This window comes from Toxorhynchites rutilus, chromosome 2 (genome assembly GCF_029784135.1).
Source record: "Toxorhynchites rutilus septentrionalis strain SRP chromosome 2, ASM2978413v1, whole genome shotgun sequence".
In the NCBI taxonomy this organism is placed as follows: Eukaryota; Metazoa; Arthropoda; class Insecta; order Diptera; family Culicidae; genus Toxorhynchites; species Toxorhynchites rutilus.
The window spans coordinates 238965939-238985574 of NC_073745.1; the positions used below are offsets into that span (position 1 = coordinate 238965939).

A 19636-nucleotide genomic window follows, 5' to 3' on the forward strand; every position below is an offset into this window, starting at 1 on the left:
GTAAGTGATTTGATCGATTTCTCTACATCGACTCTCTCTTTTGGCCATAACTTAGCTGCAAATATTAGGCTGTCAAAAAAGTCCTGCGGTATTTTTTTTGAATTTTCATTTGTTCATAAAATTAGTTACAATCATCTGTTTTAAGTCAAATATGCGCCGTTTTGTTCGATGACTTGTTCCCAACGAGATGCCAACTTCATAATACCCCTGTTATAGAAGCTCGCTTCCTTATTGGCAAAAAACTCGGATAGCCAATTTTCACAGGCCTCTTTTGTGGCTAACTTCTGACTACCTAGCTCGTTCGCCATGTACAAAAACAGGTGATAGTCACTTGGTGCAAGGTCCGGACTATACGGCGGATGCAAAAGAACCTCCCATCCGAGCTCCCGGAGCTTCTGGCGCGTCACCAAAGAAGTTTGTGGCCTGGCGTTGTTCTGATGGAAGGCAATGCGGTCTCTGTTTATCAAAGATGGCCTCTTCTTCATGAGTGCTACCTTCAAGTGGTCCAGTTGTTGGCAGTACAGGTCCGAATTGAGCGTTTGGCCATAGGGAAGCAGCTCATAATAGATTATTTCTTGACAATCCCACCAAACACACAGCAGAACCTTCCTGGCCGTTAATGAGGGCTTGGCCACCGTCTGAGCCGCTTCAGCGGGCTTCGACCACGACCGTTTGCGCTTCACGTTGTCGTAAGTGACCCACTTTTCATCGCCAGTCACCATCCGCTTCAGAAACGGGTCGATTTTGTTGCGATTCAGCAGCGATTCACATGCGTCGATACGGTCAAAGATGTTTTTTTGCGTCAACGTGTGTGGCACCCATACATCGAGCTTCTTTGTGAATCCAAGCTTCTTCAAATGGTTAATAACGGTTTGATGACTTATCCCCAGCTCTTGGCCGATGCTACGGCTGCTACTATGCCGGTCTTTCTCGGCAAATTCAGCGATTTTGTCGCAATTTTCGACGACAGGCCTTCCGGAGCGTGGCGCATCTTCGACGACCTCTACACCAGAACGAAAACGTTGAAACCATCGTTGTGCGGTGGAAATGGAAACTGTAACGGGTCCATAAACTGCACAAATTTTATTGGCAGCTTGAGATGCATTTTTGCCTTTGTCATAGTAGTACTGTAAAATATGTCGGATTTTCTCTTTATTTTGCACCATATTTGCGACACTATAACTCACGAATGACTTAACCTTAACCAAACAAAACACTGTCAAGGACTATATTATAGCGCGCAAAAATACCTTTCCAACAAGCTATAGTATGACTCGATACAATGAATACAACTAGAACTACGCGCTTACAACACCTCGCGGAAATACCGCAGGACTTTTGTGACAGCCTAATACATTCCCAGCTGTATCTGACAATGTGGAAGATAGATCAGAACCTCAACTTTCGGATTATATTGCAAACTAAATTTGGAACATTTTTGCAGTTGATTTATTAACTGAAGAAAAAGTTGATGAAGAGAAATCGATTAAGTCACTTACACCCCTTGCATTCGTTTAGTGATCCCCCATATAGAAATCAAAGACGGGATAAAATTATAAAATCTGTCAAATTGTTACGAATTCAGTACAAAAAACTTCGTGATTCTGCTAATTATGTTTACTGTGTGAGTAATTAAAAAATTATAGCATACCTTAGCTAAATGTTAAATTACGTTGGAACTCAAACAAGTTGTTTGCTTTTTCTCCTGCTCCAACCTTTCTATCCCATTCACACCTACCAATACGATTTTTTTTTCTTTTGCGGCGAGCTTCCACGCAGTGAACGCTTTGGCTGCTCCAATCATCATCATCAGTTGCATTCAGTGCTTCGTGTAGTGTAGATGTGTTTTGTTGAACGTCTGCGTCGCGTTGCTTTGTTGTTGCTGCTGCTGCTGTTGTGTTCTCGAGCGCGTGTAGTTTCCCATTCTCTCATCCCCTCGGTCTCGGTGTTTTCGTTTGTTGTTCTGTTTCGGTCCGTTCTTACTTGCATCCTCCCGTGGAGTGTTTTCATTCTGGATTCGAACAAAAAGCGCGGATAGATAATTACAGCTAATGATAATAAAAAGGGAAGAACAGTGGTGGAAAAAAAGGAAGCAAAACAGTGCACCGCCTTTCGCCAGTTTCCAGAGATCGGCTGTGCTTTGTGCAGTGTTTTCTCGGTACGGTTTACGCATAAGTTGCTCAGCGGTGTAAAAGTAAAACAATCATTGCTGATGTTTATTAATAATGGCGTGAAATGCTTGCGCATTGTGTGTATGGCCGCGAGTACACAACGAAATGTTTGCTTAGGTGTGCGCTCGCTCAGCGTGTGATCTGTCAGCGCGAGTTCTAGTTAGAACACAACAGTGGGTGTGAATGAGTGAGCCAGTGAGAGAGTGGGAGGTAAAGTGCTCTTCTCGGTGTGTTCGACGCATCCATCGCGATTGTAGGCGGCTGACAATGTGATACCCGCTGTGAACGCGACCGAAACCCGGTATAAACCCTGTGGAGCGCTTCGGAGCTGTTGTGTCTGCACACGAGGGCGTTTCGCGTGCTATTGTTCACCGATGTGTATCGATCGTGTATGGGATTTATTGTCGCTTGTGAATAGTGAATAGCCGATTTGAATAAAAGTGATTCTCAGAACATTGACAAGACACAAACAACGGGTATGTTGTGTTTCCGTTTTCCGATTCGATTGAATGAATTAATGAAGAAGCTCAAGCTAGTGTAATACAGTTTCCAAGAGTACTTATCAATGCGCGAGGGCCATAAAAAAACAGTCAAACTATTTTTGTGGAAGTCAAACAGTTCGCGAAGAACATAAAAATTGTTGTTCACCCATTTGTGTTGTGATTATTGCGTCCACCCGAATCGGGAAGCGGCGTTCGAAGACAGCTGTTAGATCATTCAGCTTCCGAAAATTGAAAACAGGGAAAAAAACGCTGTGTCCGAAAGAGATTGACTCGCAGCTGCCATCCGTCAATCGTAGCAATTATAATGCTTTGATGTGCCTTATTAAATGTGATTAAATGAAAGTGATTGCGCGCGCTGCGTTACGTGTGTGAGTGAGTAAGCGCGCATATTGTGTTGACCGATTGATTACTATCATTTGATTTCGGAACGAGGTAATCCGCAATCCGCGCGCTTCTAGTGTTGAGCGGGGGACAACAGAGTGTTCAGCGATTTCAAGCAGACTCCACATTCGCGGGATTCGAGATGGATATCGAGTCGGACGGCTCCGAGCGGTGGGAGGATTTTTTCGGTAAGTTCCTGCTTCCGGTTCGACCGGTCCGATTATCCACAATGAAATTTTCGATGCCCGGGATCGACGGCTAGTGGTGGGTACAACGAATAAACTCACCCGGGTAGGGAAATTTGACGGACAAAAATCATATGAAGTCGAGTTGATTTCTGTGGGTGCTGTAGGAGAAGGGAACGAAGCGCAAGAGGCGCAGGGGCGAGGGGTTTACCGCTGCAGTGCTTTGGAAGATCGTGCCGAAAGAGTAATGCGGATAATAGAGATCGATTGGAGCCAGCGGGGAGGTGCAACACGCCAGAAGCCAAGCGGTGCACAGACTGCATCAGAGCAATAATGCAGTAGCTTTACTGAGCTATTCAAATAAACACCAATTAGATTTGCCAAGTGCATCAAGGTTTAATTAGTTACACAGCTACAATGCCGCTCATCTTTCATATTTGACTACAGATGAACAATACTAAATCTAAGGTCCATTCTATAAGCCAATTCTTTTGAATGGATTTATGAATTGAGTGCTACAATTCATTACTGTTAAGTTTAGATAACATTTGAGAGGTCACACATCGATACAAACTCTTAATTATGGGAAAACCTTCTTTTGATTTTTATATCTGACAAAACAATGGTTTCAGGTAATGCCTTTCATAGCAAATCTATCTTTTTGCGATTTTACACGAAGAGAGTGGTAATACAGGGTGGTTCAGAGTAACTGTTAAGTTTAAAAATGTTTATATAATTAGAATACACTCGATGAGGAAAAGAATGTGTCAAAAACGGACAAAGTTACTATAAGCAATATCTTGACAAATATTGCGAATATTTTGATGTTTTACAAAATGTGACTGCTTTGTAATCGAATTTCTGACTATTTTCTATTTACACAATAAGTGTCTTTGGACTTTAGAGGCGAATGAACTGAAAAGTTTAAAGCCTCTTTAATCCAACATCATCATCATGTCTTTGGAAGCTGGGACCGACACTGATATTGTGCAAGCGCTTTTTGTGTGGACTGAATGGAAAGCGCAGCAAGAAAAAATCACGGCTCAACGTGTTAATTTACGATAGTTATTCAACAAAACATTCGAAAACGTTCACTTTTGACCCATTCTCACCCCCAACGACCGTACTTCAAGCTATTCACATTGTAAATTTATTTTAGACAAGGTACACATCTAATTGTCTAAATTACAAGTCGCAGACACGTGGTCGTTTATTGGTCCTTCTTCAACTCTGACTGAGACATACCTAGCTGCCTGGTCATCTCTGTTTGTTATATACAGATTGGTTAGATTTAGTCGAATCCGCTGTTTAACAGCGTTGGGCCCCGCGTCGATCCTTTGGGACTGTCACCGAATTTTCCGTCTGTTTCGCGTAGCGAAAGTTCTACTGAGAATGTTCGTGCCATTCTAGAAACGGGAGCAAGTCCTCTTGGAGCGTTTTATGGTGCGAACGATGAATCTTCTGCTCACTTCGAAAAAAAAATCCGCAGTAGCTTTTATTTTACATCATTTAATATTTTTATATCAGTATGATTTTCGTTTCCAAAACGTCCCGTCGTGTACAAACGGATGGATCAAGTCATGTTGACATTTTATTACACTTAGGGTAACACGGGGTGAGTTGGATATACGGGGGATTTGGACCACCCCATTATCTCAAAAAGTACGGTTCAACTAGGATTATTTATAATGTCATCTTCTTTCATTAATGAACCGTATGTAACTAACGTAAAAAAACTATGGTAAAATTCGACAGGTAGAAGGAAATGGTAGCATGAACACAGCAATCACTTTGATTGTCAAAAAACAGGAAGTGGGTTATATCTATGGTATAACCGCAAGGGTGACGTAGGACTATCGTTGATTTAGAGATCATTTGATTGAAGTTGAATCTAAATCCATTCTGAATGAATCAATAAATGAATATTTGGGGGACGAGAAAACGAGAGCGTTACGTTGGAGGCACAAGGTTTTTTGCATCCAATATAGGATACGAAAAACCTTGTTCTGAAGAATAATCTTCAGAAGCTTTCCTGCTAACTGTACTTGATCAACAAATCACAAACCCAAATGTATTATATGGATATTTTATGGATAGAAAACATTAAAATAAACTCTTTCGCTTGAATGTAATTTTCAATTCCAAGGGGAACTGGCAGATTATTTTCCAGCAACGATTAGATATTTCCAAATTTTCCTCGATACTGGAAGCCCACCAGTGGTTAATGCTAATTCAATAACCACCTGTTAATGGCACTTGATTGAAACATATTTGGTCACAGTGTTACATGGATAGAAAACATTCAAATAAACCCTTTCACATGAATGTATTTTTAAATTCCCAGAGGAACTGATCGATTATTTTCCGGATCTTTCTCGATGCTGAATGGCGTCCAAACGGAAAGAATTCCGTGCGTGTATGTGTGTGTGTAGTGGCTGCTTGGATGGTCATCTTCTCTTCTCCTGAAGGATCGGCTTCTCTGTGCTCCCTCACAGTTTCAAACAAACTGCGTTTCAGGGCAGATCTCGATCCTTCGCTGTCCAGCACCCTCAGCAACAATGTTGTCTTGTCGATGTCCTCACGAAAAATTAAGGAAGGAAGGTCTTGTATTATAGAGACTTTAAACTTATGCAGTTCATTCGTCTCTAGCCTTGAGAAAGGCCCTTTGAAAACTCTACTCTACTCTATTACTCTACTCCAGCGCTACCACCTCCGCCCTCTTGCCTTGAGAAAGGCACTCGATCCCTCGCCGTCCAGCTCGTCCAGCAACGATGTTGTCCAGTCGGTGTCCACACAAAGAATGAAAAATGAATGCGTCTCACCACCAGAATATCGCTTAAGTATGCTTTTTGTGCGTGATTGAATCGAGAGAAGGCGTGGTTTACGATGGCAATTTGGAAGGCAAACTAGAGGGGAATGAACTCTCTGAGCTCGGAACTTTCGGCGAATGAGCAATAATCGATTGCGGGCGCATACAATATTGGATACGGAAATATCCTACTGATGGGGAAAAATAATCTTCAGAAGCTATCCTGTTAATTGCGATTGATTGAAAAATCACAAAACCAAATGTATTTGGTCACAGTGTTACATGGATAGAAAACATTCAAATAAACTCTTTCACATGAATGTATTTTTGAATTCCCAGAGAAACTGGCAGCTTATTTTCAGTAACGATTAGATATTTCCACATTTTCCTCGATACTGGAAGCCCACCAGTGGTTAATGCTAACTCGATAACCATCTGTTAATAGCACTTGATTGAAATATATTTGGTCACAGTGTTACATGGATAGAAAACATTTAAATAAACTCTTTCACATGAATGTATTTTTAAATTCCCAGAGGAACTGGCAGATTATTTTCCAGCAATGATTAGATCTTTCCGGAACTTTCTCGATGCTGAATGGCATCCAAACGGAAAGAATTCTGCGCGTGTATGTGTCGATACTTCGCCGTCCACCTCCTCCAGCACGTTAGGCAACGATGTTGTCTTGTCGATGTCGTCACGAAAAATGAATGTGTCTCACCACCAGAATATCGCTTAAGTATGCTTTTTGTGTGTGATTGAATCGAAAGAAGGTGTGGTTTACGATGGCAATTTGGAAGGCAAACTAGAGGGGAATGAACTCTCTGAGCTCGAAACTTTCGGCGACTGAGCAATAATCGATTGCGTACGCATACAATATTGGATACGGAAATATCCTACTGATGGGGAAGAATAATCTTCAGAAGCTTTCCTGCGAATTACACTTGGTTGCAAAATTACAAAATCAAATGTATTAGATCGCTGTGTTATATGGTTAGAAAACATTAAAATAAACTCTTTCACATGAATGTATTTTTAAATTCCCAGAGGAACTGGCAGATTATTTTCCAGAAATGATTAGATATTTTCGGAACTTTCTCGATGCTGAATGGCATCCAAACGGAAAGAATTCTGCGCGTGTATGTGTGTGTAGCGATGTCTTCCCGGGGAACCGTTTGTGGCATCACTCTCCTCCTGATGGATTCCCTTCTGGCCTAGGGTGCACAAACAGGCTCTTGGTGACACCGTTCATCCGCGCCTTCATGATAAACGAAGAGCTTCACCACAACAGCGATAACATGCTCCAATCGCTGTTCAATTAGAACTGAGTGGATTTCCGAGTGGCGCTCGCTTATATACCGATTGGTGATTTCAATAGCCTGTTTTGAAAGCAATTTTAAGACTATTGAAACAAGTTTTTGGATAAAAAAGTAACAAGTATAGAACGCGTAGACATTTTATCTTTCGAATGAAGTGTTTATCATACCATTTCGTTCGGTTGTTTAGGAGCTATTAACGCTCAAAATTTCGGTCTCCGGCGTAACGCTTTCGTTTTCGAAACTTTGATTTTACACCCCGATATAGAAATGAAAGACGTAGTCCTACGTCAAAATGTGAATTTTCGAATCGTGGTTTTAAGGTTTTTCCCGCTGATTAAACAAACTTTTCGTGTATTGTGCAGTAAAGTTCTGTTCGCCTACAGAAGAGGAACAATTTTATGTAGCGAAACTGTAAGTTTGATAACAATAAATGAAATTAATTGCATTTTAATTTTTACATGTTGTGTGGGGTGACATGGTGAATTGCTCCTACAGGTTTGAGCCTTTTCTTTGGTCTAAATGATTCCAGATACCGCCGAACTACAAAAAGAAGATGGGCAGACAACGTTGAAAAAAGGAGGAGCTTGAAAGAGCAACGCAGGCCATCAAGAACGGATTTTCTTCGACCAATCATCGAAAGTGTTTGAAAATGCTCGAACAACAGTGAAAAAATCCATGCAGAATTCGAGATGGTCTCAATCCAATTTCTCTGGTCTGGAATCTGACCAAGACACCTGGTATCGATCCCAAAACATTGTTACTGATTGTAACATTATCCCAAAATACTTTACATGAACATAAGCATGTTTTTTTTTCGATGAAACACACACTGGACCAAATCACCTCGCATCAAATTTTAATGTCCAAAAATCATCCCTTTTATTTTATGACATATTTGGTAGTTTAAAGCTTGATAGAATCATTAAACATTATTGATTGAGAGAAAACAAGTGTAGCTTAGTATACAATGTGACATTTCTCATTTAGACCGTATTGGTTTGGAAATATTAGGCGATTTGCTTAGTTGGTCCAAATTCCCCTACATGTTTTTAAAGAAGTATTTTTGAAAAAAGTTGCTCAGTCATTGAATTGAATTGAAGGAAAAAAACAGTATACACCAACAATCTATGAATATCAAAATATAAAACATCAATACAGTAGAAACCCGATTATCCGCGAGCGGCTGCGGCTCATTTTCGAAAGCAAGGCCTTCCCGAAATTTGCCAGTGAGTGATAGGTTTATGCTTTTTTTTTTGTTTTTCTTATGGCTTTTACATTATCTGACCACTGATTTTCACAACACTACAGACAGATAGGTGTCGACTACCCTGAAAATCCTACAAAATCAGGGAATATCAGGGAATTTCGTCATCAATCTGGACAAAATGAAATCCCGCCAATTAGAATTTTAAGTATTGCAGTAACCAGAACATTTTGATGACACCAAAAGCTGAGAAAGCGTGATGAAACGTCGTTGGTTTCGATGAGTGCGATTTAAGCAATTTGACCAATTTGATTTGAGTTTTCAATCCTTTCTTCTATCACTTTCTGTTTTTTTTATCCCATTTATTTATTTAAGGCTCATTAGTATTTTAGCTGTAACAGAGCCGAATTTTAATCGTGTACATGTCACATGGTTATCATATCTATAATTAGCACATTACACAGTATTCCTTCTATACCATTACATATGGTACATTCACACAGTAGCCATTTAGGCGTAAGAGTATTCTTTCTGTTCTTCCATTATCCAGTTGGACCACCGGACAGCGGAGACAGTTGATTGATCATTGTTGAGTTATTTATAGAACAGTAGCCCGATGTGTCTGGCAGAGCAGAGCAGTTGTATGGATGAATCGATCTTATTTCGACCGTGGATCGATCTCCATCGCTGATGATTGTTGCGTGGACGTAGTTATTCTGTAACAACACAAAGATGGTCAAGGGGGGCCCTGAGTTTTGAACTCACGATCGATCACTTACTAAGCGAACGCGCAACCAATGTGGCTACGGAGACCCCCGACTTTCTCTGTTTGTTATATATCAGTTGTTGGACTGACAAACGATGAGAAAGAGCGATAAACTTCTACGCTTCGTACATTACTATTCTGTCCATATTCCGCCCTCTGTAGGCCCATTAGAGTGCGAATAAAAATTGGTATTATTTTTTTTTTAAAAAACCCGGTTTTCAAAAAAAAAACAAATTTTGACGTTTGCGACATTAGTAAATGAGTAAATGAGAAAGTCCGATTTGTATAGGGTGTGCTATCCTAAGTCCCGTATGAAAAGACGGGTGGGTAGTGGTCGGGGACATAACCGGAGAGACGTAGGACTAAACCAAGGCCATTTTATAGCGACGGTCAAATTGGATTTTACAAGATAATGGATATATTAACAGCAGAGTTAACGGTGTGTTCCAAATTTCAGATCAATTAGTCAGAAGGAACGGTGAAAGATTTCTATTAATGTGGGACAACCCTACATACATACAAACAGGTCAAGTTGAATGAAACCGTTTAAAAAAGTAGTTGGTTATTTTGTTACTGCGGACGCCATTTTCTGGTGGCGGCCATTTTGGATTTGCATATACAATTTTGGACTCGATTATATACAGTTTGGAAAGAAAAATATCAAGCACAATAACTGCTCTCTTGTATACAGTGCGAGTCCGAAATCGGCGTTCTGCAAAACCATGCAAAACCACCGTTCTCTATATAGATAACGTTGTAGCGACCGCCTATATTTATTTCTAATCTCTTTCTCGTCCTCCACTTTCCTATTATCCATTCGTTTCGCCCGTACCCGTGGCTGCTTGTATGAATAGCTGTTCACTTCGAGAGCGCAGACAAAATGTGTGGGAAAGTAGGGATTTTTTTCTTCCAATTTTTCATCAATTTGAATTTTATTTGAGCTGAAAACCCGTAATGTATAGCATATAAACAATTGCTGAGGATATTTCCTATAAATGTGTGCATTTAGAATCAAAATCCATTCATTTATTGAAGAGGTATTATCGTTCAAAAATTGAACACTTTTTCACATCTAATTATTGAAATGGGCCGCTATATTGAACGGTTAGACGTAGTCCTACGTCAAAAATCGAAATGACCATATTTATTGGCACACTAATCCATACATTTGCCTCGTATTCCGAAAAAACAAAGAGAGTCGAGTTTTTTCTCCAGATGACAGTACTGCCGTTCTACGCATAGTTGTCCCATGTTACTTTTTCAAAATTTTCACTTTTCTTCATAAAACGATGTTTTCATGCTTATTCTTTCGGAAAAACATATAAAATGTTATTGTTTGTTCCCAGGTTTTAAAAAGCTCAAGCTCAATTGTCCCATGTTGATATTCCAACCATAACTGTTCCGCCATGTTTTTTTTGTAGATCCATAATAAATAAATCGGTTCAAGTACAAGAATTTTATGTCACGCTTTCGGCAAGGCTATTGCACTCATTTCTGGTTCGAAAGAACGAACTAATTCTCAGACAAATAAAAAGACGGGTGGGTAATGTCGGGGACATAACCGGAGTGACGTAGGACTATACAAAGGGGTTAAATATATATTTTAAATATATTGTTTTATTTTCTTCTCCTACATGAATACCTACCTATCTACCTGAAAAATGGATTAGTTTACTGTTTACTCTTTATGAATATGTTGATGGTTCTGAAAAGAACCTTTAGTGTTGTGTTTTTGTTATCACTCGATATTCCCATCTTGTTCGGTTAAACCTTCCTGTTTAGCTATTGCGTTTGCCACGATGCCGATGCCGTACAACCACACGGGTTTACGGGTTGAAAGAAAATAAGATATTTTTTTGGGGTCCGCGTGTTTTATACTCTAGCGGTACACACTCACAGGATAGAGACAAATCGGCAGACTCAGCCAGAGGGGCGAGTCCAACGAGACGAACGAATGAGCGTTAAAAGGAAGCGATGGCAAAAAAATACATTCATTACGATTTGTTCGCTCGTTGGATTCACATGCAGGCTAAAAAGGGTCCTTTTCAGGATCACAAAATTATCTTCAATCTAAAGAGTTTATTGTTTTGTTATCACTCGATATCCCCATCTTGTTCGGCTAAACCTTCCTGTTTAGCGATTTGTTGCCACTCGCCACAGCTTTCACAGTTGCAAAATTTCTTCCCATCCAGCTTTGTGACATGTTGTACAGTAAATTATATTTAATGCGACGTGCCGAAGCACCACTCAGTGTCGCATTGGAGGCGATTTTAACCTGTAATTGAACATTTGCGATGACAGTGGTACAGTGTCGACTTTCAATGTGGGGTCATAATTTGGACCCCGAACTCTATGTTTACAAAAATGTCCAACTAAATAAGTCGCATTACATGTCCGTCCAATTAGCTAAATGTCGAACTAATTGTAAATTACTGTACTTTCAATCTGGAAACAATTTAAGAATTGGTGAAAATTGAATAATCAGGAAAGTTCCCAACTATCAATAAGCTCAGAACAACTGCCAAATTCACATACTCATCAGATCCTGGCAAACAAATTATGAAAAAATCAATTTGTGTTTTATTATTATTTTGGATATTGTTTTAGAAAGCATTGAACTGTATTTCCTAAACTCTTTTTTGGAAGGTTTAATGGCCCTGAAAAGCGCCTTGTTTAATGGAATGGTTCCAATTTAGAAATCTTAGTACTCGTGGTTTTGAAAAAAACCATTTCGAACGCCCTCGATGCCGCCTTGTTCTGGATTTGCCACCAAAGCAGTTTGTATAAAGAACAAACTTTTTTCTTCTGCTACCAGCTGCCGTTTTGCGATTGCGTTTGCCACTCGCCACTCGCTGCAACTGCCTGTTGTCTTGATGTCCACCGAACCGAATGTGTTCTGTTCCGAATGCGGGTTTTCTTATCGTCGCGAGCAGCTTTGCCAGCTAACTCGATCACTTCGGCGGCCGAAACTATATAACGCCGGCTAGGTGGACCGGTGCACTGGTACTATCGCGCTCGGCCTAGCTACCCTTGCGGGAAACTCCAGATCAACACGGTTCGAGCGGGATTTTGCCTTTCTTTCACTTTTCCTCCTTTACCATGTCCAGACATGGCTGCTTGGGTTGGTTTGTTGATGTGTTGTGATGCGAACCGATGTGGTGTACGGTTTGAATGAGAATGATCGTTACAGCAGCGGAGCGGGGATTTTTAAGCTGACTGGCTGGCTCGAGAATTACGCATGTGTGAGACTGCGACCAATGTTTCGTTCATTTTTTTCTTTTTCCTTTCCAATCGTGCTTCATTCTATTTCGCTGCTGCTCTGGTTGCCCGTTTTGGTCGGTACGATTTGAGGAGCACAAAATGGACCAATCAAAAATGGGCACATAGGGCATTTTGACAATGCTTGATATTTCACAATTATTCAATTATTTATCTCATGAAAAATGAAATGTTATTCGTTATGATAGATGCGTAGATATATTTCCTATCAATTGATGCAAAAACCTTTGCGATCTATTGAGAAATGCTCGAGTTATAAGCGTTCCAAATCTTGCATTTTTTCCTACTTGTTCAGTGCCTAGATTTCCATTTCACCCCCTATATCTTCCGGTTAGACGTAGTCCTACGTCAAAAAAAATTAGCAGAACATGTGTGCACCTTGTGAGCGAATGCCTAATTACAATGAGATTTATATTTTACAAAGGTGTTTCAGATCACTCCGTTCTTCATAAAAAGATGTTTTAATGCATAATCTTTCGGAAGAACACAAAAAAAACTTATTGTTTTTACCAGTATATCAAAAAACAACATCAAGTTCAATTGTCCCATGATATTCTAGGCATAACTGTCCCCCCATGAGTTTTTAAGCCCGTAACCAAGATTGATTGATTCAAGTGAGGAGTAAAAATCAGTGATAACGTTTTTTCTCAGTTGCCGATGTTGGAACATGGGACAACTATGCGTAGAACGGCAGAGTGGCATCAACAAATTTTTTTGAATAAACCGATTTCATGTAACCCCCAACTAACTAAACCCTTGAGGTGACAATAGTTTTTGCTGTAACTTTTCAACGGAAATCTAGAAAAAATGTTTTTTTGACTTTCCAGAGTAAGTTTCTCATTTGACACTCTATCGACTGTCATTCACTAAGTATCCGCTTGGCTTTGCGAGAATTCACTCCCAGTAGCAGGTGATTTTTCGTTATCATGTTACGCTTATTCCTTTTGTTTCAAAGGAAGGTAAATTTATTGGACTTATACTTATACTATGAATTGACAAGCCGATTAAGGGGGTATTCTAGTGTAGAGACACGAATTTCGGACGTTTTTTCGAACTCCGTAAAAATAAAACAAAGAATATTTTTACTATCCATTATATCATTATTCGTTTATCTATCTTTCAACAATAAAACAAAAATAGGACGGAAAAAAATATTCATAATTAGAATAGTTACATGCTGGTGAAGTGAGGGTGTTCAAAAAAAAGTTGTGCCATGGCGTACACGATTCCAGTCCTTCTGGTTATCTGAAACAAAAAAATCGAACAGATTCTGAATCAGTAAAGATGTCGCTATGGCATGAACCTCGGACAAGTCAAAAACATGGGTTTTAACAAAATGGCGGCCGTTTGAAAACAAAAATGCTGTTTGAAACGTTTTTTTTGCGTTTACCGATTTTTTTAAAAATAGTAAAATTAAAAAGTTATAATTTTTTATTGGTTCATGTTCATGCGATAGAGAGATGTATGCAGATTATTTTCATATAAATTTGACATAAATCGGTTCAGTAGAACTTGAGATATTGTGTACGCCAGTTAGAAAAAAACTAGTTCCGAGAGAAACGCGTTTGAAGTTCATTGTGATGGCCGTAACAGGTTAGATACCACATCACTAAGATGGCTCTAACTAGGTAAATAATAGGATTTTCGATAAGTCCTTTCTAGAGTATATTCTTGAATGCCTAAACTACAGAAATATGGTAAAAAAAATTCGATTTTTTCAGATTTCTAGACTAGAATACCCCCTTAATAGGCTAGCGGTCGGAAAGGTGTTAAGGAACTTTTTACCATCGTAAAAATGATCTGCTATGTCTCGCATAGGAACGTCAACGATGGGATGGGCTTTTTCATCAACGCCGGATGTTTTTATCGTGTAGGTCTTACTGCAAACAATTTATGTAATAGTGGTCCAAGATGTTATAATATGGATCATGTTGTTTGGTTATGTTTGGTTATGTATTAATGAATTGGCCTGACTGCTGATTTAGAAGTTCGATACTCACGCATGTCAGATTATGATAACTTGAATAGTCGCTTCACTTCCTCGAATGCACATGTTGATTATCCTTTCCCTTTTCTATACATAAGCAGAACTCAGCACCCTATGAGATTAATTCATTACAGCAACTACACGAACTTTCCAAAAGAGCCCTCATGGCCAATATACTCAATATACATCACCTGGCTATAAAGTTACTACAATCCCCTACAAGCAATGTTCCGGACAACATGGCGACGGAGGAGAGAATGCTATTTTTATCTATAATATATTTCTGTAGCCATAGATTTATTTGACTTAGGCTTATATTTATGTAGATCGTAACTATTTAGACTTGTGCTTAAAAATGATAAATGATGACTCTTTATCTTCTTCTGCATAATTGAATAAACAGAAGAAAAGGGTGGTAATGGCTTTAATGGTATTTTTGTGTACATTTTTGAACAGAATGTGGTTGCGGATTCCACCACGTTATCTTATCTAACCCGTTTAAAGGATACAAATTCATACAGGAAACGATTTTTTCCAGGGCTTCTATTTGATGTATCAAGAGAGAAAAAAGAAAAAGACGGGTGGGTAATGTCGGGGACATAACCGGAGTGACGTAGGACTATACAAAGGGGACAGCTTTTGTTAAATATATATTTTAAATATATTGTTTTATTTTCTTCTCCTACGTGAATACCTACCTATCTACCTGAAAAATGGATTAGTTTACTGTTTACTCTTTATGAACATGTTGGTGGTTCTGAAAAGAACCTTTGGCGTTGTGTTTTTGCGTTTTTCTATGAAGGCTCACCACCTAGCCCCGTACATGGAATACATCTTTACATTGTCTTTGATCCCCATGTACGTCCATCACGACCATTTGTTTTAGAAAGCATTGAGCTGTATTTCCTAAACTCTTTTTTGGAAGGTTTAATGGCCCTGAAAAGCGCCTTGTTTTATGGAATGGTTCCAATTTAGAAAACTTAGTACTCGTGGTTTTGAAAAAAAACCATTTCGAACGCCCTCGATGCCGCCTTGTTCTGGATTTGCCACCAAAGCAGTTTGTATAAAGAACAAACTCTTTTCTTCTGCTACCTGCTGCCGTTTTGCGATTGCGTTTGCCACTCGCCACTCGCTGCAACTGCCTGTTTTCTTGATGTCCACCGAACCGAATGTGTTCTGTTCCGAATGCGGGTTTTCTTTGCCAGCTAACTCGATCACTTCGGCGGCCGAAACTATATAACGCCGGCTCGGCCTAGCTACCCTTGCGGGAAACTCCAGACCAACACGGTTCGAGCGGGATTTTGCCTTTCCCTTCACTTTTCCTCCTTTGCCATATCCAGACATGGCTGCTTGGGTTGGTTTGTTGATGTGTTGTGATGCACATAGTGCATTTGGAAAATGCTTGATATTTCACAATTATTCAATTATTTATCTCAAGAGAAATGAAATGTTATTCGTTATGATAGATGCGTAGATATATTTCCTATCAATTGATGCAAAAATCTTTGCGATCTATTGAGAAATGCTCGAGTTATAAGCGTCTTGCATTTTTTCCTACTTGTTCAGTGCCTAGATTTCTATTTCACCCCCTATATCTTCCGGTTAGACGTAGTCCTACGTCAAAATACAGATTTTGAACAATGAAAAAACTCAATTCAAATGTAATTACTACACACAATCACAGTCCTATGTCAAGATCCTGTCTGTACCCCTAGGTTCAGATCCATCAACTTTTGTTGGAATATTTTTGATTTCAATGAATGACATAGAAAAATAAAACTCCAAGGCTCGTTTCGCAATTAAAACATCGCTTCCAAAAATGTAAAAATATTAAATATTGCCAAATAGTTTCCAATAACGTCAAATTCGTGCTTTTTCAATAAGAAACTACTCAGAGACGAAAAGCGATGAGGAGCTTCACAAACAGTTTCAATCAATCATGAAATCCGGCTTTAAAAATATTATAATTTAGCTTTGTTTCTCATGGCTTGGCGCGGGGAATTTGGCTCAAATAATTGGAATTATTACTGCAAATGAGTATATCGACATTTTATGCGAAAATGGAACTGAAAGATAACTACGCCGCCCTCAGAATACAGGAAAAACTCAAGTATTCTTCTGATCTATTCGTATCGAATACATAAAATCTACATCCCAGAGCCCCTATTTGAACCCAATTGAAAATCTGTAGACTATCATCGACAATAAGGTGGACAAAACAGGTCTGATAAACAAAGATGCCTGTTTTTCAGATCTGCGAAAAGCATGATTTGGACTCCAAGCGTTGCCGGAATCTCATCGGAAGAATTCCAAAACGCCTGCATTTGGTAAATGTGGCCAAAGGAGGTTACATTCTACAAAATGTTTGATTTGTTTATGTTTATTTTTTGTTGAATATATAAAATAATCATAAAGAAATCAAACATTTGAATATGTAGTATACGCGTACATTGGATATTATAACTACTTCATATGATGAAATGTTCTCTTCTTCTTGGATGACACTAACGTTCCCAGTGGAACTTTGGCCTTCTCAACGTAGGTATTACTTGCGTCATTTTTATTAGTAGAACTTTAGTTGAGATTTCTATGCCGGAAAACACGCCTCTAATGTATTCTGGAGTGGCAAGCTCTAGAATACGCGTGACCTCAGTGCAAGTCGGAAGCAATTTGTTTGACGAAAAATCACCCGGCCAGAACGGGAATCGAACCCGAACCCCCGGAATGATAATGTCGGACGCTGACCACTCGGCCGCGGGAGCACGAAAATGTTCTGAAATGTTCTCTACTCCATATGATATGTTCCGTATTCTCTGTTATCGAATCCATAGCCAATATCACCACTTGTACGCAATATATATCGAATTATCATCGATATTTCGTTTTTCGCTAAAGCTTTTGTTTAATCTGGCGGCAAAAAAGAAATAGGATTGGGAGAGAAAGCATACTGCATTGGTGAACGACCGAGAATATCCTAAACCCGCTTCACAGTCGGAACTAAATGAATTTCCGAGCTGGCACCTGCTTATATTCAGATTTGTATGATTTCAATTGTTTGTTTCAAAGCTATTTTTATGCTATTGAAACAGTAAGTAGCAAGCATAAAATGTTTAGTCATTTTATCTTTTGTTTAAAATGATTACCATACCATTTCGTTGAGCTGGAAAAGAATTATTAACGCTCAAAGAAGGAATGGATTCCTCCTTGGAAATATCCAGCACAAATAATACCCCTTTCCGGTCAATTAGAAACGACGATCGGTCGTGGCACTTGTAAACAAATGATATTATAACTCCCGCTTCCGTCAATGTGTTTTCTTTGATATGGTGAAATATGTCCTACATTATATCAAACAATTAGAATTCTCCGCTATCAAATCCATGGCCAATGACAACATTTGTACCCAACCTGTATCGAGTTATCACCGATAACCCGTTTTTCACTAAAGGCTCAGATCAGTCCGGCTGCAGAAAAGAAATGGGATTTGGAGGGAGGGGCATTATGTTTGGGCGAGATGAGACCATTTCCTTTCATTTAGCAATCACAACTAAATGGATTTCCTAGCGGGCCAGTTTATATACAGATTCGAGTGATTTCAATAGCCTGTTTTCAAAGCAATTTTAAATCTATTGAAACAAGTTGTCGGGTCAATAAGTACCAATTATATAATCAAGAACATTTTGTCTTTCGAATAAAGTGATTATCATACTACTCCGTTCAACCGGTAAAGAGGTATTGACGTTAAAAACTTTGCACTTCAAGCGTCACGCTTCCGTTTTCAAAACTTTGAACTTAAACCCGGGTATAGAAATGAAATACGTAGTCCTACGTCAAAAGCTTGAAATGAACCGTGACTTGTGCTTTCTACTCTCAGCATGGTTTGCAATGAAGCGTTCCTCTAATTTACTCAAATCTTTTATCGATCGGAAAAGAAAAACTGTTGAACATTTCATTATAAAATTATAGGTTTTTGAGGTAATGTATCCTAAAAATTTACGAAGTAAATGGAAGCAAATGAATGAATGAAGCTTATTGGGTTCGTTATTGGTTTGGTTACAAATATACAGTATTCATCTACAAAATATTAAAAAAATTATGGGAGGTTGTGTCCAAGATACGACCGCATTGTTGACGTAGAACTAAGCTGTTATTTTTCATAAGTCGCTTGATTATACCATCGGATATTATTCTATAGTGATGTGAAATTTTAGAAACAACTGCTTAGTAGAATAATCTCTGAAATGTTTTTTCATTGTAGAATTAGTTGGCGATAATTGATTGATGATTCATTCTTGCCCTCGCAGAACAATACACTAGCTGATCATATGTCGCAAATAATTTCATGTCAATGTATTGAAAATTTACGTTGAACGCTATTCCGGTGGCCTTTTTTGGCGCAATTGACATAAACTCGGCTACAGTCAATTATATACATGTTACACCAGCACCATTATTCCACATCTCATAACTACATCAATATATCTAACTACTAGGAATATAAACACTTCTCATCATTTTACGTTATTCTCAAAAGAAACGATTCTGTTTATATCACTGGCTTCGAAAAAAGTTGCAATACTTTCTCATGCTCGAGATAAGAGCAGCTGCCAGCCTTAGTGGAGGAAATTTTTTCTACTGGTAAGCGGAACCTAATCACATACAACATTTTCGAACGACATTTACTTTCTTGGTATCTAAACAAGCGAAAAAAAACTCTTTTTGTTAATATCAACAACCTCAAAAATAGTAGCATTGCTTTATTATGATCAAGATTAGTGCAATCCTAGGTAATGGTAGTTTTGCGACTGGCACGCGAACCCAAATAACTTATAACATTCCAGTACGACATTCAAGATGCTTGGTATTCACCAAATGATTTTTTGGCACACAACCTTAATGCCTGCTTTTACATAACGTCAGTTTAATGCATTCATGCAATGTCAAAGGCACCAACAAAACAAAACAAAACCAACAATGTTAACTGCTTGGAAAAAGACTGAATTATGCCACACAGCTCGACTCTGCTGTAAAA

At 39.0% G+C, this 19636-nt stretch overlaps 1 protein-coding gene across 1 annotated transcript in view; it reads left to right on the forward strand.

Annotated features, from left to right (window-relative positions):
- Window positions 1–1826: 1826 nt before the first annotated feature.
- Window positions 1827–19636, forward strand: part of LOC129767216 (uncharacterized) — a 264333-nt gene continuing 246523 nt past the window's right edge. Inside the window, exon 1 of the mRNA XM_055767870.1 lies at window positions 1827–3243. Coding sequence (XP_055623845.1) covers window positions 3198–3243 — 46 coding nt within the window. The 5' untranslated portion in view covers window positions 1827–3197. The remainder of the gene's footprint in view (window positions 3244–19636) is intronic.